The 25,664-nt window shown below is 28.5% G+C and overlaps 1 protein-coding gene across 4 annotated transcripts in view; it reads left to right on the top strand.

Moving 5' to 3' along the window:
- The window catches only part of LOC107456878 (tyrosine-protein phosphatase 10D), a 96,415-nt gene that overhangs the window by 47,736 nt on the left and 23,015 nt on the right, over positions 1–25,664 (top strand). For all 4 annotated transcript variants that reach the window (XR_011638411.1, XM_016074848.4, XM_071188425.1 and 1 more), the window contains 13 exons: positions 3,006–3,252; positions 5,597–5,872; positions 6,640–6,924; positions 8,633–8,908; positions 10,474–10,574; positions 12,337–12,505; positions 13,331–13,591; positions 13,929–14,072; positions 16,353–16,478; positions 21,125–21,267; positions 21,438–21,579; positions 23,330–23,608; positions 25,024–25,305. Coding sequence is in view for 3 of the 4 variants with exons in the window: in XM_016074848.4 (XP_015930334.2) it covers positions 3,006–3,252; positions 5,597–5,872; positions 6,640–6,924; positions 8,633–8,908; positions 10,474–10,574; positions 12,337–12,505; positions 13,331–13,591; positions 13,929–14,072; positions 16,353–16,478; positions 21,125–21,267; positions 21,438–21,579; positions 23,330–23,608; positions 25,024–25,305 (2,731 nt within the window). In the remaining variant the exon portion in view is untranslated. The remainder of the gene's footprint in view (positions 1–3,005; positions 3,253–5,596; positions 5,873–6,639; positions 6,925–8,632; positions 8,909–10,473; positions 10,575–12,336; positions 12,506–13,330; positions 13,592–13,928; positions 14,073–16,352; positions 16,479–21,124; positions 21,268–21,437; positions 21,580–23,329; positions 23,609–25,023; positions 25,306–25,664) is intronic.

Genomic DNA, 25,664 nt, shown 5'->3' with positions numbered 1-25,664 from the left:
CTTAGTATTCATTTTTTTAATATATACCCCTTTTAAATGAAAAATTTTGTTAATAGAAATTTTTTTTTTTGGCATAAGGGAATATTTATCATAGATAGGATATTTCATAGATGTCGTTAATCCTTAACAATCTGAAAATGTTTTAAAAAAACCTGTCCCAGGTTTTCAAAAATAATAAGCACTGTCACTTTTGGTATATATTTATTCGATGATAAATACTTATACTATTTTTAAGGTCCTTAATTTTTCAAAAAAAGTCCTTAAAAGTGCTTAATTTTTGCTTTGTTAAAAGAGTGGGAACCCTGTTTGACAACATTATTTCTTTGAAAATAGGCGTCGTTTTATTAGACTTGGGAAAAGTTAGTTGATATTTAAAATCTGGACACAGCTCGAAATCCGTGTTTGCGAATATGGACACTGCTTAAAATGTGCGTTTAAAAAAACTGACACTGCTCGATATGCGTATTTGCGGAAAGGACCGTAGCTCAAAATGATTGCTGACGAAAATGAACACAGCTCGAAATGCGTATTTACGAGAATGGACACAACTCAAAATTCGTGTGTAGGGAAATAGACACAACTCTAAATGCGTGTTTAGGAAGATCGACACAACTCGAAATGTTTGTTTAAAGCAGAGGTCGCCAAAGTGGTCTATATAGACCCCCAGGGGTCTATTTAACATAAGCGGGGGTCGATCTTAGCCAGGGGGTCGAATGGGGGTCGAACCGNCGACACAACTCGAAATGTTTGTTTAAAGAAATGAATACAGCTCAAAATGCGTGTTTACGAAATGGACACAGCTAAAAATACGTGTTTACAAAATTGAACACAGCTCAAAATACGTGTTTAAGAAAATGGAAGCAGCAAAAAATTTGCCTTTTTAAATGTTCAATCCAAATTTAACAACTAAACGAGAAATTTCGTGCTTACTTTTCCTTACATTTTTAAAAAAGCATTATCATTATGGATCAAAGTCACGTTCTTCGGGATCGGGATGCCTTGGTAAAAGGTCAGTTCGAATATTTCAAGCGATGCCTTCGTATTCAGAACTCTAAACGATTAAGTGAATTTTAAAACTAAATTCCTACAACGTAAATTTAGTACCACTATTCTAAATTTGTAGCGCCCGTGGCAACATTACAAAAATAACTGCTGACTTTTAAAGTCTCTTCAAAAACAGATCAATATAATGAAATATATCAAGTGATTTATGCAAAAAGACGACGTCACGCTACGAATTTATTTGGTTTCATTAGTTTATTCTTAAAAAAAAGAGCAATATTCATGAAAGAAATTTGAAAAACGGAATCAAGTTCTATGTTCATTTTTTTTTACATATCTATGTAATTTTCTTTAACACGCATTTCCAGCTGTGTCTATTTTTTTACGCGCGCATTTCAAGCACGCTCATTTTGAACGCGCATTTTGAACTGACATGTGTCCAAATTTACTAACCAACGACTTTTTAATTTTTAGAACTTTTAATGATATTTCCTCAAATTCTAAATCAGTTACATGGTGCTTAGATACTGGTTTGAATACTGCGCTTTTATCTGTTTTTTGGCTGTTTTTTTATTTACTTTTTTATTGTTTAATTTAATGAAACCCGATTTAGATAATGCTGAAAAATAATTAATTCTCTTAACATGAATTGAGGTGGCAGAATTGGTGTTTTTTGGCTCTCTCTATGTACCATTTCATCTTTTATTGCCATTGAGGCGGCAAACGATACTTAGTATAGTTCTAAGACATTATTCTTGAATAATGTTAACTTTTAAGCGCTACAGCAAGCTGGTCAAATTGAAGAGCTGACTAGTTAACTTCCAATGATAGCTTTGTCTTTTTCCCCAACAAAAAAAATAGTAGATAAGAGTTTTTTTGTGTGTGTGTGTGTGAAAAGTGATTTTAATTTGCTTTATTTAATAAATAAGAATTAGTAAAAATAATTGCAAAATTTTTGCACAAAATGTAAGAATAATAAGCGAGGGAATCTGTAATTGTTTATGCTTCGATAACTTTTTTGCCTTATTGTAATTTAATACCCCAACTTTTATATTTTTAATTTAAATATATTATCAGACGTGCCAACTTTTAATCCCTTCCATTATCATTTTTCCCAGTGGTATTAAAATGGAATTAAAACTTCAATTTTAAGCAAACAAATATGTTGTATTTGAAAAAAATTAAGTTGACAGCCATGATAGTAACGCATATTAATATATAAGCTTAATTTTTGTAAGAATAGTGGTGATCAAAATCATTTAAAAATTAAATTTATAAAAGAAAAAAATAGTATATATATTTACTACCTAATAGTAATATATATTTACTACCACTTTAAATATGAAAATAAAATCTCCTGCAAAATGCGGGAGAGGTGGCAGGTATGTATTATTTTGCTTAGCCTAGTTCTTCGCTTTCGCCCCCCCCCCCCCATTTTNTTAACAGCTGGCGCATCATTTCAGGTTGCTTCTCAGCCATTATCCTTAGTCTTAATCACCCTAGCTTTTATACTCTAATTTCTTTTGTGCTTTAATTTCTTTTATACTTTATTTTAAATACATTAGAAGCCGGGTTCACACTTGCCCTGATTTTCCTGTTTAAAAAGATTCTGCCCTTATTTGTCCTAAGGGGTAGTGAAGTGTGACACTGTTGGTGAAGTGGTTGTGGGGAAATGTCACACTTTGTGACAAAGGGGGTGGGAGGTCCAAAATATTGAAAGAAATTGTGACATCATTTATGGACAGTCATCTTCTAATGAAGTAAAGTAGAATGCTCTCACAACAGTAAATTTGTTCTTGGAGGTTTAGTCTGCACAAGTTCAAAGCTAGCAAGAATGTGGCAAGCATTTTAGCTGGTCATCATTCTGAAGCTGTATGGATCGTGGCTTGTGATTGAACCCTGGTCCTTCACAATGATAGCTCAGTGACTTAGCTACTGCACTATCTGGCTTTTTACTTTAAATAAGACTTCTTTATTGACATTTTCTATATTTTATTTTGTAGATTCATTGTGTTGAAGTTGATCTGCCTCTGCCTCCAGAAGTTGCTACTTCAAAAGATGGTGAATTACGTTTAGATTATCATCCTCCAGTTGGGCTTCCTCCACCAAATATAACATTCCATCCTTTGGATGTTAAAGATGGCATTATTGTGGATGATGTTATCCCTGGTACAGAATATGCATTTCAACTTTATTATTCAAATCGATCTATGATTGAAGTTTTAACATGGACTACCGTTATAGCTACAGGTAAATAATGTTATGACAATTTTCAAACTAATTTAAGATATTTTATGTGAGGGAGAGTGTTGTATTTTAGAACTATTTCAACTTTTCATTTTTGTGTGCAAAATATAATAATTCAAGTTACTTAGCAATTTTGAGAAATATAATATATATTTGTTTATCAATGTAATTTTTTTGTGGGCAACTATGGTTATACACACCAGAAAAAGTATTTTTAGGAAAATAAAAAAAATTGGTCTGTGCCGAGGTACAACATGGTGATGTACTTTGAGCAACCTCATGTTGTACCTTGAACCATTGAATGTCACACGTTAGATAAGTCATTTTGAGTTTTTGTCTTCTTGATCTGAGAGTTGATTAAAATTGGATTAACTTTTTATTAAATTTTAAGTTGTCTACATTAAGCTAAAATAAATAATTTGAATCAGATGATTTATTTATCAAGAACATAAAATTTTTTACATGTTTAAAGTGACGAAGTTCACAAGGAACTGTATTCATTCTGGCGTTAAGAAACATTGATTACACATACTTTAGATGGATCAAGGGTAGAACAAGCATTCACTTTTTTGATTTTATTAGAACCAGCAAAAAGAAGTAATTTTTCTTAAAAAGCTGGTATTTTATCTTATAGATAATGACATTTCAGTTGTTATCTGCTTTAATTTTGTTTTCAAATCTAAGTGTACTATACTACTCAGAAACTGGAAAATAAAAAAAAGTCCTTTAGCATAGGTTTGGAAAACATGTTATTGTTCCCAGGATTGCAGATGGAACCCGTTATCCCATACAGCCACAAATATCCCCAAAATCTCTTTGAGATTTCTCTTTGACAAAAAAGCTGGATATTCCAAAATCTAACAAAGATTTCCAAGATTTTAGTATTCTAAATATCCATGAAATATCTACCAGAAATCTAGGGTTCGCAACTGCATGATTTCCAACAGATACTTGGACATTATGACATCTGCTGTATATCCCTGATACATCTAAAAAATATATGTGACTTAATCACAGATATCCATGATATCCAGCACATGATATTGATATCTAAGGGGCTTTTGTTAGATGTCAATTGTATATAATATCTGGATACTTCTGAGTTATTTTTGTTGGATATTGGAGAAATATCTTAATCCTTCAAAAACTCGCTTCTACTAAATTTAATGATGAATTTAATGAAGAGTACATTTGAGTTTACATCCTATAATTTTATAAATCAAATTACTTCAAACATTACGAAATGTGGTGTATAGGTAAATAAACTCATAATATTCGATAATTTAATTTTTCAGAGCAAATTTATGAAGTTAAAATTTTTTGACAATTTTTATCCAAGAATTTAATTTTTACGCGTAACTCATAATTTTTAGATAAAAAATGTAAAATAAAAAATATATATGTTAAAAATTCATCGTATTAAATTGAAGATGTTTCCTATAAAGTAATTTTTTTTTTAGTTTGCAATCTCTTTTTTTATAGATTTTTTTTATTTTGGACTATTAGTATGCAGAGTAAGCATCAAATTAGTGAATCTTATAATTTCAAGGAAATGTTTTATTATAAAATGAGACACAAAATTATGAGATAATGCAAGACTAGAGAGTTATTTAGAGCCAAATTTATTTGTTTATTGCATTACAAATTTATTTACTATCATTGTAATAAAGAAATTTTATAATGATTGACTATTATAGCATCAGTAATAAACTGTAAATCTGGATTCGTTAAACAGTCTGTTTCCATTTAGTGTTTGCCTTTGTGTGTGATGGTAACAAAAAATTTGTAACAGATAAATCTGTTGCACTATCATATTTCCTGTACCTTCAACAAGATTGAACACATTTTAGTAGAACAATACTATGCTTGATAACATAGCATGATATTTTAAATAAAAGCATAAAGTGAACAAGATTTTTAATTCGAAAGCGACAAAGCTGTTACAACTTATTATTTTAAGCTAAATAAGAAAAAAGTTAGAAGAAAAAAGTGCTTATTTATATAAAAAAAAGATAAACTAAAATTTCTCTTGCAACTACAATTTAAGTCTTGTCTCTACCAGTTTAATATTTTTTCAATCTTCCTCCCCTTCTTTATTGCAAATTATCAGCAACATGATGTCAAATTTTAAATTTAAATTTTCTTACTTTGTGCATGTTTATTCGAAGGAGTGCATATTAATTTGATTAAGCTAAAATTACACTTGTAACTTCTTTATTATTTACTTACATTTTTTTACTAAAAAGTATCTTCCTTATTACTTTCGCAGGAAATTTTTTTTCTTTCTATCTCTGTTTTAAGTTATAAATTTTAATATGAAAACCTTATATGTATTTTCTATATTTAGAACCAGATCCACCAAGCAATTTATCAGTAGATGTTCAAACTGGAAAAATAGTGGATTTAGTGTGGGAACCTCCTCTTCAGGGAGGCTTTTCAGGGTACAAATTAGCAATTCTTTCATCCCAAGATGACTCTAGTCCACGATATTTTGACTTGCCTGAAGATTCCCTGTCTTTTACACTTCAAGATTTAACAGCTGGCGCATCATATGAAGTACAATTGTCAACTTTGTATCAAGAAAAAGAATCATCAGTCTTCATTTCATCAAATTTCACAACAAGTATGTTTCTTTTTCTTCAATCAACTTATTTTTTTCTGTAATCGACATATTTTTTCTTTAATTAGCATATTCTTTCTTTAATCAAACATTTTGTTTTTGCTTTAATCACGCAATACACAAAGCTGAGGAGTTGGATTCTCAAAAATTTGATCAATTTTGACTCTTGTTAAAAGTTCCTAAAGTTAAAACAAGTGTTAAGTCCAATAAAATTATTTAAATAATTATATATATGTATAATTATTTGAATTCTCGCAAAATTAATTAATCTCATTTAAGCATTTATGAGCATATATTTGATCAAGTAATGAAAAGAAAAGAAAATATATCGAAAGTATTTAATACTTTATATAAATGAATTAATTATTATTATAAATTCCAAAAAAACATTTATGTAGCTAAGTTTAAAAGTAAAGCAAATAAATTTAATGTCTTATTTATAATAATTTCCTAGTTCATGAACATTAACTAATGAATCTTCTTGTAAAAAATTGTTTGTATATGTGTTGATATCTAATTCAATACTTATTATGAAACAATTTCAATATTTTTTAAAAATATTTTTTATTTTGTCAACTATTATGTAATAATAAATGTACTGTCATGTATAGAATTGAAATTAAGTTTTTTTTACATAATTAATAGTTATTACATTAATATTGACTGAAAAATTTTAATTGCGTCTGAGCGCACAAAAATGTTTGAAGAAGGTTTCAAATATTTCAGCTCTGATTTAACAATTCTTCTTCTTCTTTTTTTTAAATTTTCAGAACCCAATACACCTGGCCGTTTTATTGTGTGGTTTAGAAATGAAACGACTTTGCTTGTTTTGTGGCAACCTCCGTATCCATCTGGCATTTTCGATAAATATCGTGTTAGCATATCTCCCGAAGATGCAGTACAATCTGTTCTTTTTGTTGATAAAGAAGGAGAACCACCTGGTCCTGCTCAAGCTGCATTTTATGGTCTCATTCCTGGTAGAGCTTATAACATATCAGTACAAACAGTCAGCTACAATCAAATTAGTGAACCTACAGAAGCACAGTATAGAACAGGTAAACAATGTTTTTATTGTACTAAAAAATTTGAAATGTTTGATATTTTAATTTAATTTTTCCATTGTATTGATTATATGCGTGAAACGTACTAATCATCAAAATGCATGAGCGTCTTTAATTTAACAGCTAAACATTTCATTGGTTCTTAGAATTTCATTGGTTTCATTCTTTAACATTTTCTTAAATTTTAACAACTAAATGCATAGTATGTATTGTAGTTGAAACATTAAAATAAATATTAGTTTTTAATGCCCAAAACCAAATGCATAAAAAATTTATTTTTTGTGAGCATACATATTTAAATAATTTACTTATTTAAACTATGTAATTGAAAAATAATTCACCCGAAATTACTGATTAATTATTAGATTAATTGATTAGTGCTGTAATTTGAAAATAGTTCTGTCACATAGAGTTAAGTAGTCACAGGATTCCTACTTGATTTTCATCTCATTATAATGTTTTAACTTTGACTTGGATTTGACTTTTGCATGTATTTCTAAACTTTTGATTTTTAACCCATTTTTATGTTTAATTTCTTGCCTGATTTTATCTAATTGGCAAAAACTATTGCTAATATCTATATAATAATTATTTGCTATTATCCTATTTGATTAATGAATGATTCTTTCCTTGGTGGCTTAGGGTCAGGGCAGGTCTTGGACCTCTCCTATAATTTTCTTCTAGCATTTCGACCTTTAGAAACTGGTTTCCAATTTTTAGAAATTTAACACTGAATCGAGGATCTTTTTTCCATAGGTTTAGCACAGAAAAAATTCTTTTCCATCCACTATAGTCATACATTTTATCTACATATCCGGCTCATTTAGGTTTTTTTTCCTTGTTTGTGAATTTAACAACATTACACTTTTTTTTAAAGTTTTGTGTTAAGCTGCTCATCCAAGGCCCATTCACTTGAATTTCAACCAGAATATTTTAGAGGAACTCAAAAATTGTAAGGGTTTCTTCGTAAAATTCAGTCTCAATGTATATGTTAGTACAGATCTTTCCAGATTTCTATTCATTAGTAACTTAGTTCTAAGTCTAATAAAACTGCTCTGAGATATTTCTTGAAGCTATAGCAGCTATACCACTTGTAGCAAATAAATTATGACATGTTCCCTGGAAAGTGTAGCTCTCCATTGCAAGAAGAAATATAAAACACTAGCATATTTCAATAGACAGAATTAAACTTTAGAAGAAATAAGTAAATAAAATAAAAAAATTTTCAACTAGAAAGAAATGTAAACAAAGAAGATCATTACTATCTATTACTAACAAGCTAACATAAATATTGCTAAAAACAGAATGAGGGAAAGCAAATTTAAAACAATTATTGTGGTTATAGCTCAGACTGCTTGTTACTCCAGAATATTAAGTTAGAGTGTTGTCACTGAAGAATATAAATGATAAATTTATATTATTTTAAATAATGACCTGTGTTTATTTCAAAGGACTAGAAAACTTGAATGTCCTGAGTCATAAGGACCTGTAACCGAATGGCTGAGAATGCGTGAGTTGTTTCCTAGTTGCCTGCTGGGATTGAAGCAATGACCTTTTAGGTTCGCAGTTGGATGCTTTATCCACTACTAATTAACTAACTACTATTATAATTCACCTATAATTTTGTAAATTTGTTCTTAAATCATTATATTGTATTTTACTAATACATTGTTTCTAATGTTTAATTTTCATTATTTTATAGTTCCTTTGCCTCCCACAAATGTAACTGTTAGTAAAAATACTTTAACTCCATATTCATTTCATGCTGTGTGGTCTCCTCCTAAAACTTTATCTGAGTTTGATCGATATCAAGTGGCATTGGGTATACGAAACAGTGTGAGACAAACTATTGGTCGAACTGAAAAAAGAATTGCTCTGTTTGATGAAAATTTGGAACCTGGAAGAACATATGAAGTCATTGTTAAAACTGTTAGTGGTAATGTAGCTAGCTGGCCTGCTGCTGTAAATATAACAACAAGTAAGTATTTATTTTATTTTTATTTGCTTATATTAATATAATATACGTAATATAAGTTAAAATAATTGTGTATGTTTTAACTTTAAGTGTCTTTATACCTTCATAATTTTTTTCAAAGCAGATTTCTTCAAAATTTGGCTTGCTAAATTATGTAGTTCAGCTTACCAAATTAAAAATAATTTGATGGAAAATTTAAAGTCCCTAGAATGAAAATTATTTCAAAGGATAACTGGGAGTGGACCGTATCTCTGGAGGGAAAGATTGAAGTATGAACTATGATTCATGTGAGATTACTAAAAGTTAAGGCAGTTAAGTTTGCTTTTAATATTTTTCTCTTAAAAAGTTCTCAGATGGATGTGCTTTTATAAGTAAGCTGATTTAAAACAAATACTGTATTAAAACAAGAGATTTATTTGCCTTTGAATGTGTTTTCAATGAAAAAAAATTTGTAAAAAAATGATTTTTCCCCTTAGAAGAGGATAATTCTTTATTCTTTCAGTCAACTCAGAAATAAGGCTACTTGTATAATTTACTATAAGAGTGCTGCTGTAACTGTACTGTTGACTGTACAATATTTTGAGCCATTTCAATCCAAACATAGCTTAAGGTATTATAAAGTATTGTCAAAGTGAGCACATAAAGTAATTAAAGATGAAACTTAATCTGCCATCAATTTTTGTTTTATACAATAAATGAAAATACTAGAGATAATGTTAGCTGCTGGAAATCAAAAATTACTAAAAATGAAATGGGAGAGTTCTTCTGCAAATTTTCTGAAGTCTTATGTGTTTAGCAATAAAATATTGTTAAACACTCGAAACATACATTTATTTTTGTAACCCTCTTGAAAATAAAATATCTTAGCCAATAGTATGTAAAAAGAATTCACCTTCTTTATAAAATGTTTAGATCCAGGCCGATTCTTATTTCTTAAATTTTACAAATTGATATTATAGTTTTTCTTCAGTTCTTTTTTAGAAACATATTAATTAACTAAGGCAAAAAGCGAAAAATTCACTGGCGTGTCTACTTAGGTTGACATGCCTGTGCATTGAAAAATAAACCTAAGAAATTTATTTTTTATGAAAATTTTGAAAAGAAAAAATATTATTCATAATTTATTTTTAGCATTAAAAATCAGAAGGCATTCTTAAGTAAATTTCAATAAAAATTAATTTTAAATCAAATAGCTATGCAACAATATTTTCAAACACTTACTGCATACATTCATACAAATTTTTGAACTTTGTGCACTTTTTATGAAAATTTAATATTGTGCACTGTATTAGCCCAGGGCAAGAATTCTGAGTATGGCAATAGTGTAAACAATAAACAGGCTTATAATTTTTTGGTCTTATGCTTCTAAACTATCAAAGCTGTTATTAAATTAAAAATCTTTGTGGATTTCATAATTTCAATTTAACTTTACAATTTCTTCATATTTTAGTTGTTTAATCTTAATATTTTGATTGTTTCAGTATGCATTTCAGTTCAAGTGTATGCTTTAATATTGTTTGTGTATTTTCAGCTATCTACTGTTATAGTTTTTTCTAACTATTTTTCAGGACCTCTTCCTGTTGTCAACCTAAATTCTACTGCTATTGAAGCTGGTGGAATTCTGATTCAGTGGGAACCCCATAATAGTAGTTTACAAGATTCTTATTTGGTAAGAGTTGTATCTCATTAATTTATCTCTTTATTCTACAATGAGATACTCCATACTCATTGATACAGATTTATCCATGTAGTTAAAGTTTGATTGAAATACTAAATTTAATAATTTGTTTAAGTTTGATTGGAATACTATGTTTAACTATATAATTAAACACTTTTCTGTGTTTAATAAAAAAATTATAAAATTGTTTTGTATATTTATAATTTTTTAATATATATTTATTTATTAAAATGTATTAATTTATTTTTATAATGTTCTATTAAAATGGATCACAAGTAAAAAACATTTTCAGTTTGAGTATGATGAACGCCTACTAAGCATATCACTTTTTAACTTCAACAATTTATGGCCTAGAATAAAAGTAATTATTTTTATCATTCATCAGCTGACATAAATTTTCCTTTGTTGCTTTATACTGAGCATTAATAAAACACATTTCTTACAGTTCAATTTAGATGTTATTTATTTATTTATTTTTTTTTTGGAAAGCAGTTTAAATAATGCATGCAAAAAGTTTTTCATTTATGTAAGTAGTTCACAGGATAGAACAATGCTATGAAAGGTAAAATTAACATTAATATGGGGATGAAAACCATTACTAATATTTTAGTGGTAGTTGAAGTATCATCATTGACTTTTGGCGGTTACATATACATTTTAATTTGGATGTAATATAATGATAATTTTCTTAAAGAAATGAATAAAATCGTTTAAGTAAAAATTTGATTTATTAAGAAAATATTAGTAGATTAAAAATGGCCATATATATAAAATATAACAATAATAAAGAAAGAAATCCCCTAAATTGGTCGAGGATCAAGATAATATTCTCTACATCGAGAATTTTCAGTTGAGATTGATAATCAACGATTGGGACTGGTAGGCCCAAAAAGGCACCCTCAGTCGCCACAAATTCAAAATTGAAAGTGACTGAATTTATTCCCGACCGACAGTTTAAAGCAAGGGGAAGAAATCCAAGGTTGACGAATTTTCGAAAGATTACATAGCCACAAATAAAGCCAGCCCCCCATAATCCATATTAGGTTTGAAAATGCTTTCCCCGTAATCCATATTAGGTTTGAAAATACTTTGGCAATCGCGAATCGCCCACAAGACTGACAATTAGTATGACCATGTAACTGAAACATATTTGTGGTGAGAAATTAAGAATTAAGAGTTAAAAATAGATTTTTGTTTTTGAATAGGTGCGGCAGTAAATTAATGAGTATATATTAGTATTGAAATAGAAAGTTAGTCATTACATTGATCGATAAGAAAAGAATAAAATATTTTATGTTCGGTTTTTATAAATTTTAATAAAAGCTAACTAATTTATTTTATTTAATTACAATTCAATTAAGAATGATTAAAAAAATAAGTTTAAGAAATTAAAGAAATTTTAAAAGCTAGGAAATATGTAATGCCAATTGTGGCATCACAATTAAGGATTCCAAACTTGTGTCCAATTTTCTGAATAAGCTTTTGTGACAGTATTTTGTGATAATCAATCCTTAAAAGATTATATGTTTGGAAAAAAATTGGTTTTTGGATTTATTTTGGTTACAAAATATCATTCGAAGTAATTAACAAGGATTCTATTAGCAAGTTTTGCATGTAAGATACTCGATTCTTTGATACAAAACGTAAAAAGCTCAGTCTTTTCATATCTTTAAGATTGAAATAAGTATTTTTCTTTAAATATAAATGTAGTCTTATTAGAATTTTAAATAGTTTATATTAATTAAATACTTAGGTTAGCAGTCATGAACTAGAAGCTTACAATGGCGATGGAATTCCTCAAGTTGTTCATGAGACTAATTATCAATTGAGTGATTTATTACCAGGAAGAAATTATTCAATTAGCGTTGTGGCTTTATCTGATGGCGTTTCTAGTGAACCAGCTGCTGTATATCAAGCTACAAGTATGGCATATTTTACAATTGACTGTTGTTGAATTACTACAAATTTTTTTTTTTAATTGGAACCTTAATTCTAAATGATGTTACATGCTTTTTATAATCTTTCATCTGTAGCATTTTAAAGGGCTCCATTTTGAAGGCTAACTCTTAAAACTAAAGGGGTTTAAGCAAAGTAAGGATAAGCCAAATTTTCAAATCCTTCCATGTATATGACAATTCCTGAAAGAGTTCAATAAGGAAATAATTAAGGGGTAGCTTCTTAATTGTTTTAAATGTTTTGGTTTGACACTAACTTCAATTTATTGTGAGGATCACGAGATTAAAACTTAATAAAAAGCTGTGTAAACAAATGAAATAAATTTTTTTACGCTCATTTAAATGAGACCAAACCCGAGTAGCCAGTAATAACTATAGTTTAGAAATTATATGGGTATGCGTAAAAAAAATTCAATTACTGTCTACACCTATTTACTTGTCTTATATTGCTATCTAAACAATTAAAGTAATATTTCCAGTGAGATTTTTAATCTGAATTATCTAGGTTCAAGCCCAAGTCAGCAGATCTAAAAGTTATGATTATAAAAATTATGGGAGATTTGTGTAAAGAAAATTTTTTTACTTATACACATAACTTAGAAACTAACAGTTCTATCCACTGTTAGTCAATCAATTTGATATCATCTACTTTAATGCAAAACAATATGTAATTTTGTATTCTTAATAAATAATTATTTATTACCCTTGTAATCTTTTTTTTCTTGTATCTTCAAATATTTAATTGATTTTCTTTTAGTTGTATATTTTAATCCTTGTGTCTATTGTTCTTAGGACCTTCTTCGCCTGTCATTGAAATGCTTGAACCTGTGGCACTTGGTTGGAATATATCATGGAAATCTGACGTTACAAGTAGACAAGATTCTTATACTGTTACTTGGGTTAGAAATGATACTGGAAAAGTCTTGACTAATACCACAAAAGACAATTGGTTATTAATTGACAACTTGTATTCAGGAGCCAGTTATGAAATTAAAGTTTATGCCATAAGTTATAATTTAGAGAGCGAACCTCATTCTTACTATCAAACTGTTGGTAATTGCTTATTCATAATTTATACTTATAAATCTTAAAAATAAATAACTTATTCACATTTTTAAAAAAAACGTTAAAAAATTTTATAGACATAAAAATTATTATTAATTATTCTTTATTTAGTAGTTTCCACAAGGATCAAAAAAATTTTAATATTTCAAAACAAAAAAGATTTATGATAGCTGTGAAATTTGTATAATTTTGATGAGGATAATTTTCGTATGCAATTTAAGCTATATTATGATTCTCTGTAACTCTAATGATAATGTTACTTAATTATTATTGTATATAACATATATTATTAAATTATATAATTATTCAAAATTAATTCTTATAGCTCCCAAACCTCCACAAAATGTTCAAATCGTGAAGGCAAATAACTCTACAATGATTTTAACTTGGATATCGCCTAATGAATCAGTGATTGACCATTACCTTGTACGTTATCGCCCAGTTAGTACAGTTCCTTGGAAAGAAGTTGGTGAGTTGTTGGGTTCAATCAACTATTTCATTAAATTCACAAACCTTAATTTTATACTTTTGCTTTACTGATATTTTAGTTAATATATTCAGTATTCAACTAATAACGAATTTAAATGTCAAGAGTTTTGTGCTAAAATAAATTTCAGCCTGTAGTTGGACCATTTATGTTCTGTGGTACATTTTCCTGTGGCATGCTAGTGCTATCCATAATAATCACTGTAACAATTTATTACATTTTGATGCTCCATTGATCTATTAAGATTGACTTGTTTTTAACCAAATATTGAAAATTTATTCGAACAAGATACAAGATTAAAAGACTAATGCAGGGTTAAATTTAAAGCTTGATTCAAAGTTTGGCATTTTTAATATGCCTTATTAATGTGTAGAAAATGCTTTATAAATAATTGCATTTTTTATTTAATATTTTTCGAAAGAATAATGGAACTTCCTGTGAATCATGTTTTCTTCTTAAGCTATTCTTTTGAAACTACAATAAGACTATTTTTCTTAATTATATATCAAAAGAAGTGCTACGAAATTATTTTAAGTTCCATATTTTTCTTTTAATACTCTTATAAATAAATAAATACATTCTTATATTCTCCCCATTTAATCAGTTTTTAAGTCTATGCAGGTTTTCATTTATTTTAGTGTTTGTGGTCCACCATTTATTTGGTAAGATATCAAGTGGTCCTTATGAAAAGGTTGAGAATTGCTAGATTATTTAACAGAACCTTTATTTTGTTGAATTTTTTTTCTGTGCCACTTTTTATTTTGGTTTTTTATATTGTTGAAATTTTTTATTGTAATAGTTGTGATATGTTTAAAAATAAAAATGAATAATTACAAATTTTTCACTATAGTTTTTTTGTTAACATTTTAGAAACTCTATTCAAGTATGCTTATTGATTCAATTTTACTTTTATTGCTCTGTTTAAGAAAAAACATTTAAAACAACAAGCTATTAGAAGCTTGTTGTTTGGACAACTATAAGAAGCTTATAAGTTAATTTCAATTGAGCATGTTATCTTTTCTCTAATTTTTTCAACAGCAAAATGTGCTCTTATTTGTATAAAATTTGCCTAGAATATACTCTTTGTTAATTGAAGTTTCATTCAAACATTCTAGAGTCCCTACAAACAATACATTAAATAATATTATTTTTAACTGTATATGTCAAAATAAGCTTAACGTAGAATCAGTTATCTATTTGGAGCCCCAAGAGACACTTAAAGAAAAAGAGACATTCTTCTGTGGTTTTCAATCATTATATTTTGTGCTTAAAATGGAAGACATGGAATTTAGAGTCTTAGAATTAAGATTAAGAAAAGAATTATGCATCTTATTTAAAATTAAAACAATTTTTTGTTTGTTATCAACTATAATAAAATAATTTTAATTTGATACTAATTATTTTGAAAAGAGCTATTATTTTTTTGTGCACTTTTGAGTGACAATTCATTTATGTATGTAAAAATTCTTTTTAATTTTTGTCTTTTACAAACTTTTAGAAATATTAAAATATTTTTCTTGGGTTGAAAAAAATTTTAGTAGATAGTTTTCCTGGCCTAAATTCAAAAAATGTCTAAAAGGAGAATATTGCTTAAACTCTGTCATTCTATTTTTTTAAAATGTATTGTATAAAATCACATAAATAAAAACATGGCCTTTTTAATAAATGTGATGAAAATTAAACAATCTTTTAATTTTTTCACAAAATATAGATATTTACTTTTATTTTGAAGCATGATCAACAATTTTTAATGTTGGTATTAAAAATGTAAATTATAAATGAAAAATACCCAACCCAGAGTTATTTTTTTACCATTTATCAAGCAACAGTATTTATAATATACATAGGTAATTATTATGTATAATTGCATATAATACAAAACTCATTTTCTGGCTTAAATTATGTTTAGTTTTTTTTTCTCATTAGCGTAAAAGAAAAATTTTATTAAAAATATCCATGTTTAACCTAACATAAAACAGAAAAGTGATTTTCGAGATTATAAAAAGAGATTATATAAATTTTTAATAAATATTTTTTCAAGCAAAATATTTTTAATGATTGTTTATTAGTCAATATCTGCTTTAAAATAACCATAGTATGCTGTAAAAATGTTTTATATATATTAAAGAAATTCAAAAGCAAATAAAAATAAAGTTTTGAACTTCCCTCAATTATTTTATTGCATCAACATAAAATATTTTATTTCTTTACATTCATTATTTTTATGCTGCATCAATAGTACATTATAATGCATCATTTTAGTTGTTGCCAATGCTACTTCTTGTGAAATTAAAAAATTAGATTCAGGAGAGAAGTATGAAGTTCAGGTTGTATCAATGAGCAATAAAGTGGAAAGTCCAGATGCCAAAATAATAGAACAAACAATGTGTAAGCTTTATTTTCACTTCTATCTGTCTTAATAATTATTTTGAATTGTTTTTAAAATTGATAATATATACTAGGAATATGATTTGACTTATTTGTTATTTTCACTTCATTTTTGAACTACAATACCAGAACAGCTTGTTAAATAAAAATAATGATACTAGTAAAATAAATAATGTATACTCTTTTAGTTTATTCTTTTAGTTTATTCTTTTAAAAAACATTTTGAACTAGCAACCTGTAAATGTTTTTCAATAATGTGATTGATTTGTTTTAATCATTGCATTTGAGCTACATTAACTAGCCATTGACGATAATTATCCCTTTGAAGAGAGTACTAAATGCAGATTTCTCTCAGAACATTTTTATTTCACAAACATAACATTAATTAAAGAAAACAAAATTAAATATTATTGGTCATCCTGCGACCAAGCTAGCTAGTGAAGAGGTTGAAAAGGGAAGTCGGTGTTTTTCATCTGAAGGAGAATATATATCACAAGGATCATAGGGTTGCTTTTACCTGAAGATCTTAAATCGCCAAGCTGGCGGTAAGACTGGTGAGAGTGGCGGGCACTGCACTCTCCCCCCCACAGTGTATCACTTTCTATACTTTTTTGGAAAACGCGCAGTTCTTCCAAACCTATTTTTGGCCTCCCGCATTACAGGAGTACACTGTATTTCACACTCTAGATTCTTAGTTATTTCAGAAGATTGTATTAATTCACTTTCAAGGGAGGCAGGTTTCACACGATCTATGGAGATTGTTGACTTCCGACCTCTAATATCAACTTCAAAAGTTTCATCAGTTCCCTGAATCACTTTAAAAGGTCTGTCGTAAGGGGCTTGCAAGGGTTTCCTCACAGTATCATTTCTAATGAATACATGACCACATTCTTTTAAGGCTGGATGCACAAACACTGACTTTGTAAAAAGGCAGGAAGCTGGAGAAGGTCTGATAGTAGAGAAATGTTTCTTTAAATCCTCACTAGTTGAATAGGAGAATCGAAAAATTCTCCTGTAAGACAAAATGTTGTCCTGTAGACGAGCTCTGCGGATGATGACTGTAGATCTTCCTTATATACAGCTCGAAAACCCAATAGGATAGCTGGTAAGGCATCCGACCAATGATCTGTACTGTAGGCCTTGAGTGCAGCTTTCAAAGGTCAGTGCAGTTGTTCTATCATCCCATTACTTTGAGGATGGTAAGATGAGGTTCAAACTCTTTTGATGCCCAGAAGTTGTGCTAGAGCTTTGAAGAGTCTACTTTTGAACTGGCGACCCTGGTCGGGCGTTATCACTGAAGGTGATCCAAAGCGAGCAATCCAGGTTTTGAAGAAAGCTTCCACTAGCGTCTCCGCTGTAATGTCCGGAATCGGAACAGCTTCCACCCATCTAGTATATCTGTCGATCATTGTCAAGCAGTATGAAAATCATTTCGATGGTGATAATGGGCCAACGATATCAAGATGTATATGGTCAAAGCGTTTGGACTTTATTGGAAAATTAAAAATAGGGGATTTAGTATGCCTATTTATTTTCGATTTTTGGCATGGAATGCAGTGCCTAGACCACATATTGCAATCTCTATTCAAGTTAGGCCAAATAAATCTAATACGTATCAATTTATTAGTTGCTTTTATTCCGGGGTATGATAAGTTATGAATAGTATCAAATATTAGTTTACGAAATTGTTTTGGAATAAAAGGTTTAACGTTTTTAGTTGAAATGTCACAATATGAAGTAGTGTTCGAATCTGGCATATTTACTTTCTTAATATCTAAACTTTGAGGATTCTTGATTAAACTGTTTAATTCTTTGCCATTTTCCTGAGCTTTTGCAATTTCGCTGTAATTTATTGGATTTGGCATATTTATAGATGCTATTCTTGATAATGCATCTGCAGTTATATTGTCAGAACCATTTAAGTGTCTTATATCTATTGTAAACTGTGATATAAAACCTAATTGACGAGCTTGATGAGGTGAAAATTTATCTAACTTTTGCTTAAATGCATAGATGAGTGGTTTGTGATCGATGAACAAAACAAAGTTTCGTGCTTCGAGCATGTACCTGAGTTGTTCGATTGAAGCGTATGCAGCAAGCAACTCCCTATCATAGGCGCTATAGCGTTTTTCTGTTTCGGATAACTTGCGCGAAAAAATGCTAACGGTTGAAGATGTCATTTTCTGTTTGAAATAAAGCTCCCCCAGTAGCCCCCCAGTCATTGCGCTTTGCACCTTTCAAAAAATCCTTTAAATGAGTTTGGTTATGAGCTGCACAAGGTAGAAAACGATGAAAAAAATTTAGAAGTCTGAGAAATCTTCTAAATTTTTTAATTGTTTTTGGTTGTGGGTAATTTAAAATAAGTCTACTTTATTGGGTAATGGTTTGGTGCCATCCTTAGTTATTAAGTGACCTAAAAATGAAATTTCTGGCGCACCAAACTGACATTTTGATACATTTACTGTTAAACCATATTCGTTTAATTTTTGATATACGTCTTGAACATGCATTTTATGCTGTTCTTCTGATTCACTAAAAATAAGGATATCATCAAAGTAAACATAGCAAAAAGGCAAATCTCCCAGAATTTCATTCATGAACCTCTGAAAAGTTTGTGCGGCTCCGCATAGACCAAAATTTTAAAAAGGAAACTCAAAACGCCCAAAAGGCGTACACACTGCAATTTTTTGTATGTCATCTGGGTGTACTAGAATATGAAAATAAGCACGGACAATATCAATCTTTGAAAAAAGATTTTTTTTATGCAGTGCGTGTGTGAAATCTTGTGTATGGGGAATTGGGTACAGATCCGGTGTTGTCACAGCATTTAATTTCCTATAGTCTCCAACTGGTCGAATACTTCCCGAGCTTTTAGTAACAACATGGAGTGGAGATGACCATGGTGACTTCGAGGGCCGGCAAATACCCTGCTCTAACATAAACTGAAATTCTTGTTTTACAACATAGTATATTTCTGGACCTAATCGCCTAGCTTGTGTATGGACAGACCAGTTGTATCGATGTAATGTGCAGTATTATGACACACCTGCTTAATTTTTGGTGTTAATTTAGTGAATTCCTGAAAATTTGATAAAAATTTATGAGAATATGTGTCACCTGAAATTAATTTTATTGAAAAAGCATTAGTTTTGGCGGTTATGCCCAATAAAGAAAGATTAGTGACACCAGCAATTAATTTACAATGTTTTAGGTCAATCAACAGTCCAAAGTACTCATCTACTTAAACATTACATGACATTTTTTTGTAAAACTGTATAAACTAAAATAGTATTTTAATGGTAAGAAATATATTGTGTGTATGCAAGTACGTAACTTGAATTATATTGTCTGTGTAAGTTAGCTAAAAAAAAAAATTTTTTTTTTATGTATTTTTTTCATAGTTTAACTATGTGCTTTTGGTGAGGAACACAAAATAATCTTTATAATTGTAATAACTATATTGAAATTTCTTAATGTCAAGCACCTTCTTATTTAGTTTGAAATATCAAGCTATTTAACCCTTTTCGAAACAGCAAATCTCAATTGAAAATTTTAATAAGATAAAACGTTAGCAAGTGCAACCGTAGACAGTACATTCTAAGTGAAGCGACATACTTTAGCTCTCTTTTGCTTAAGGAAAAGTGGTTGCTAAATCTTTGAATACAATTTGTTTCATATTTCTAGTGGTTTGTATCGCTTATTGAATTAGTTTTGCCAGATTTGCTACATTGCACTGAAAAGAGTTAATTGTTAAGTTGATTTCTTGAAATGATTTTAAAATTGTCTGGTACTGTAACATTCAGTTAAAATTTTCTTTAATATTCTAGTAATAGCTGCGGTGGCGGCTCAGGGAATAGAGCTTTTGCCTTCCACTGATGTGAAACAGTTACCAATCCCAGCAATGGCTGCTTGATACGAATTGCGCGCCTGTCTCGCACCAACCACAGTGCTGACATAAAATATCCTCAGTGGTAGACGGATCATGGGTTAAGAGTCCTCGTGCCTTCAGTCTAACCGTGGGATGTTTTTGTGATTTTTCCTCTCCATGCGGGTTAGTTCCATTAAAAAGTCGTCCACAAAAGCAAATTTCTCCCAATACTTGTTCCAGGAGATCCCTTGTCTTCTGGATTGGATTAAAAATTACAAGACTCTGGAGTTGAACATTAGTAGTCATTAACCCAAAATTAAGACGGCTGTTCAACGATGATTATAAAATGAAAATAAAATATTTCAGTAAAAAAGTTAAGGAAAATATCTTTCTGTAGTATAGATTATTATTATATATTATTAAGTTAGGGGTCCCTTAATTACTCATGAAAAAATCTATAAGTTTAAATATACAATTTAATCCTAAGTTCAGTGAAGATGACTACTATTGTCACCTTCCTCTAATTCATTAATTAAAATGGATGCATTGAAAAGACCAAATGTTTTATTAAATTAATGTAGGTATACCAGTTAAAAAAAGAAAATTAAAAGGATTAGGAAAGCAAAATAAAATTAAAAATGGAATAGAATATAATTTTTAAACTAAATGAACAACTTCTAAGTGAAGAAAACGTAATCTTTTTTTTTTACAGATTTTAAATATAATTTTTTAATTAAGTTATGCTTATGAAGTTATCTAAAATGTTTTTGTTTTTCAGATCCTAACCCTATTAAGCATGTTCGTCATATTCTTGATTCCTACAATATAACATTTGAGTGGAATATTCCTCCTGGTAAAAAGGATTATTATATTGTTAACTACTATCCTGTAAAATCTCCATTTCCACAGCTCTCTCATCAGGTAATATTTGTTTATTTGTGATATTTTTCTTTAAAAAACACAAAGTTTTAGTTTAAGTAGTTAACTCAATATCTTAAAAAAAATTTTGACTTCATTTTGTTCTTGCAAAATGAATTAATATTTATCATACTATTTTAATTATAACATCCTAATAAAACTTTTTCAAATAGGTTCCTGCAAATTATTCTAAAGCAGATGGTTTGATGACTTGTATGATCGATGAGTTAAAGCCTGGAGAACTATATTCATTCCTTTTCTATGTTGTAAGTCATAGTTTAAGAAGTGAAGGCATTGGCCTACAAACAAGAACAAGTAAGTTCTCATTCATTTTTGCTATCCTTATGATCAGCTTTCATCATTTTAAGTGTAACTTCAAAGGACTTGTAGACTAATCAAATTAGTTTAAAATGCCCCCAACATAGAGTTGATTGGTATGAAAATTCTGAATTATAATAATGCTCATTCTTCTGCTGTCACATCACTTTTACATACTGGTAAAAGATTTGCGATATTACAATTATTATGGCCTAATTTAATCTATAATGTTAAGAAATATTCTTTTGCTAAAATTACTTACCAATTTATACTAGTTAAGAGGAAAGCAAGTAAACTTCATTTACTAGTGGAAAGCTATTTGAATGATAAATTGATTGTTATTAAGATAAAATGCTAAATAAATCTGTATGATTGTGTGTTCTATTTTTTCTTTTAAATTAGCTTTTTTTTTATGGAAATACTTTTTAATAACTTAACTTTCTTTAGTCTTGAGTTCAGTTGCCAATGTGAGTCTATGTTACTTGAACAAAAGTCATATGCAATTTAAAAATAAATCATAATGTCTCTAAAAATTCTCAAAATGATACAGACCATCATCAACTGCAACTTCTGATAGTTTTTGAAATTATTTAAAAAGTGCAAAATCTTATTGAACAGTACATTGTGCTTGCTACAATCAAAAGCAGAAATAGGAGGAGGTGCTTTTCAACCTTTAAATTTTATTTTTCATTTTAATTTTAATTTTTTTTTCTGCTATCATTGTAAACAAATTTTTTATTGTGTGTCTGTAGTATGCTTTTATTAGTGATTCTAATATTTTCAAAATACAATTCTTTTATAAAAGAGCATAATTCAAAAATATTGAAAATTATTCAAAATTCATTATATATTAATTAATTATTCAAAGTATTATCAATGTAAATTATTTTATTTAATGCTGCATTATTTATAAGTACTGTTATGCTTAACGCTTACTAAAACATTCATTTTCTTTAATTTTTATCTATGTATACAGTGCAATTAATATTTTTAGTCCTTTTCGTCATTCCATTATTTTAATATATTTTTTAATTGAAAAATATATATTACCTTTCATTTTTCATGCTCCCTTGAAGTTAAAAGTAAAATTGTATGTGTATTTAATTGGAAAAAAAAGACATGATTATTTTATTAAGTAATTTGATACAAATGTTGTAAATTGAATTCTGTAAATTAATGACATTAAATAATGCTGAAGTATGACATTTTCATATGTACTCATAGACTAAGGGGATCTCATTCTTTTATATACATTACCAATTTAACAATTACATAATAAAATTTTATTTGTATGTTAAGTTGAAGTGTAATGAATAAGCATATTCAGAATCTTCAGTTATTCTTTTTTATCATGTTAGTATGTATATGGTACGGAAGTTCATGTTTTTTTTAATTGTTTTTTAAAAATATTAATGAATGGCTTAGAAAATTTTGGAGTATCCTTTATAACAGCTTAATTAATTTTAATTTAGAGCTATAGTATTATTTACTTTGTTTTAAATAAACCAAATCTGAACCAAGAAATAAGCCAAAAATTTGTTTTAAATAAGCCTAACAGGATTTTCCTTCTTTTTGAAAAAATACTTTTTTCAAACCCTGCTTTAATTATTTAACTTAAGATTTAGTTGTTATATGTTTGTTTTCTTTTAAGTTTTTGTTAGTTTCTATCAGTTAAAATAATTTTCTGAATCATTAATATTTTTCTTTACTGACTGCATTTTAGTTTATTTACTATTTATTATTTCAGAACCTGTTATAGATTCTGTTATCCATATTGTTACTGATGAACAAGAAACAAAAACTTTGGGAATCAAATATACACCAACACCTATACGAAGTGTTGTATTTGACCGCTATAGATTTCAGCTTAGTGGCACCAATATTCCCGCTCAAGAGAAACTTCAGAATGATACCAATCGATTAGTGATATTTGATGACTTGATTCCTGGACGATTATATAACATAAGTATTTGGACAGTAAGTGGTGGTGTCTATAGTGTACCAATCGACAGACAAGCTAGATTATGTAAGTGTATATTCTAAAAATTCATTGCTTTATTCAATGATGTTTTAGTTGTGTTTAAAGTACAGAATGTCCAATAGTAGAGTACATAATTTTAAAACTGTATGATGCTGAAACAATTAGTTTCCATTGTATTATGTAGAATTAATTAATCATATTGATAGGGACAATTATAAGAATTTCATACATATTTTTTTGAAAATAATTGCAAAAATTACCTACGAATCGCAACTGAACATTAAATTTGGTTGTGAATTTTTGCTGCATGATTACTATCTAATCTGTGTTACTAAATTAAAAACAAGTTGTGAAAACATTTGCTTTCCATATTTCAGTCAAAATAAATATGCTATCTGTGGCTCTTTCTTACTTGTAAAGCTACAAACTTATAAGATATTTCACAAGTTCATAGATGTTAAAATTGAGAAGAAAAAAAGTTGTCACAGGTATTTTTTCTGAAAAAAAGTAGAAATGAAATATTCTCATTAACACTTCATTTTTTTCTAAATTAAAAGCAGTCGTCAATACTCCAATATTAAATGTACCTTGTTCCATGAACATGACTTTTTTTGGCGTAATCTCTTTTCACATTTCAGTGATGGAATTGAAAGCTGTGGGCTGTAAAACACAGTCTACAAGGCTCTATATAATTGTCACTACAGCAGCTATTTATTAATAATTAATCTCTTAGCTACTTTTTTAATTGCATAAAATATTTAAATATTGTAATGTCATTCTTTTTTCTCAATTATTGTTTTATATATTTATTTTTAATTTTTTGGTTTAGAGAATTTTGAAATCAGATACTCTTTCGCTGGGTACCCTGTATAATATACAATTTAAATACACCATGTGCATACATATATATATATATACGAGAGTAGGTTGAAGCTGGGTACCTTGATTGTGTCAAAATTAGTTCTGTTTTCCCATGGACAAACTCGAAATTACGCTTAACTAGTCGAGAAGAAAGACCTACCATATTGGCGTTTTTTGTTTTTTTATTATTATTAATTTACTTCGTCTGTGTAGATAAGTTCGTTTTACTATGTCAAGTCTATTGCTTTTTAACTAGCCTCATTTATTAGTAATTACAGTTACAAAAATTATTTTTAGTCTAATTTATTATATGTTTACTAAAGATTCATATTTTAACAAACAATAAGGATTAGCTGAGTTATCATCACATCGTTGTTACAAAGGAGCACATCATTAATTGTGAGAAACTAAGCTCGTTTAAAAAATATTTCGGTTGTATCAACTTTGGCTAACACAAGTATTTGGATCAAAAAGGTTCATATAAGCAAGGTTCTACTGTACTTGTTACAAAAATCTTTTATATTCATATATAAAAACTGCTAATTGTAAACTATGTGATTTACAACTTTAAAATTGATTTGTTTAAACACTTACTTTAGATCCAGAATCTGTTGGTGAAATAATGGCTCCAAAGATAACAGATACTGAAATTACTCTGACTTGGAATGTCCCAGATGGTGATAAGGATGGATATGAAGTTCAGTATCAAGACCATGAAGGAAATCTCATTAAAAATGTTACAATCTTAAATCGCATAAGTTATAGTGTACTTCGTCCTCATCACAACTACACATTCCTCGTCTCAGTATTAAGTGGTTATGATACTTCTACTACAATTCGTGGAAGACCTATTTCCAGAACATTTCATACTCTAGAATCAGGTTTGTTAACATTTTCAGTTCTTAAATTTGTTTTGGTATTAAAAATCCTAATTTTTTATTATTTTCCCAGAATATATCAAACTAATGAACTAAACTTTAATAATAAGGCTAGAATTTAATGAAATATCGGTTAAATCCAAATTTCTAACCTTTACTACAAAAGAAGTTTTTAATGTAACTGTGTTTGGGTACAAAGTTGCGGGCAAAATTTTAGCTTATAGTTACGATTTTTCTCTTTGTCTGAAAAAATATTTTGCTAATTCTTTTTAACCAAGTCATAAATTTATAATATGTTACTCAATAACAAAATTAATAAACAATATGCTTTAGAATTTCAAAATATCCATAGCTTGAAATTT

This window comes from Parasteatoda tepidariorum, chromosome X2 (assembly GCF_043381705.1).
Source record: "Parasteatoda tepidariorum isolate YZ-2023 chromosome X2, CAS_Ptep_4.0, whole genome shotgun sequence".
Classification (NCBI taxonomy): Eukaryota; Metazoa; Arthropoda; class Arachnida; order Araneae; family Theridiidae; genus Parasteatoda; species Parasteatoda tepidariorum.
Note: the sequence above shows the minus strand (reverse complement) of the source record. Positions and strands in the feature narration are given on the sequence as shown.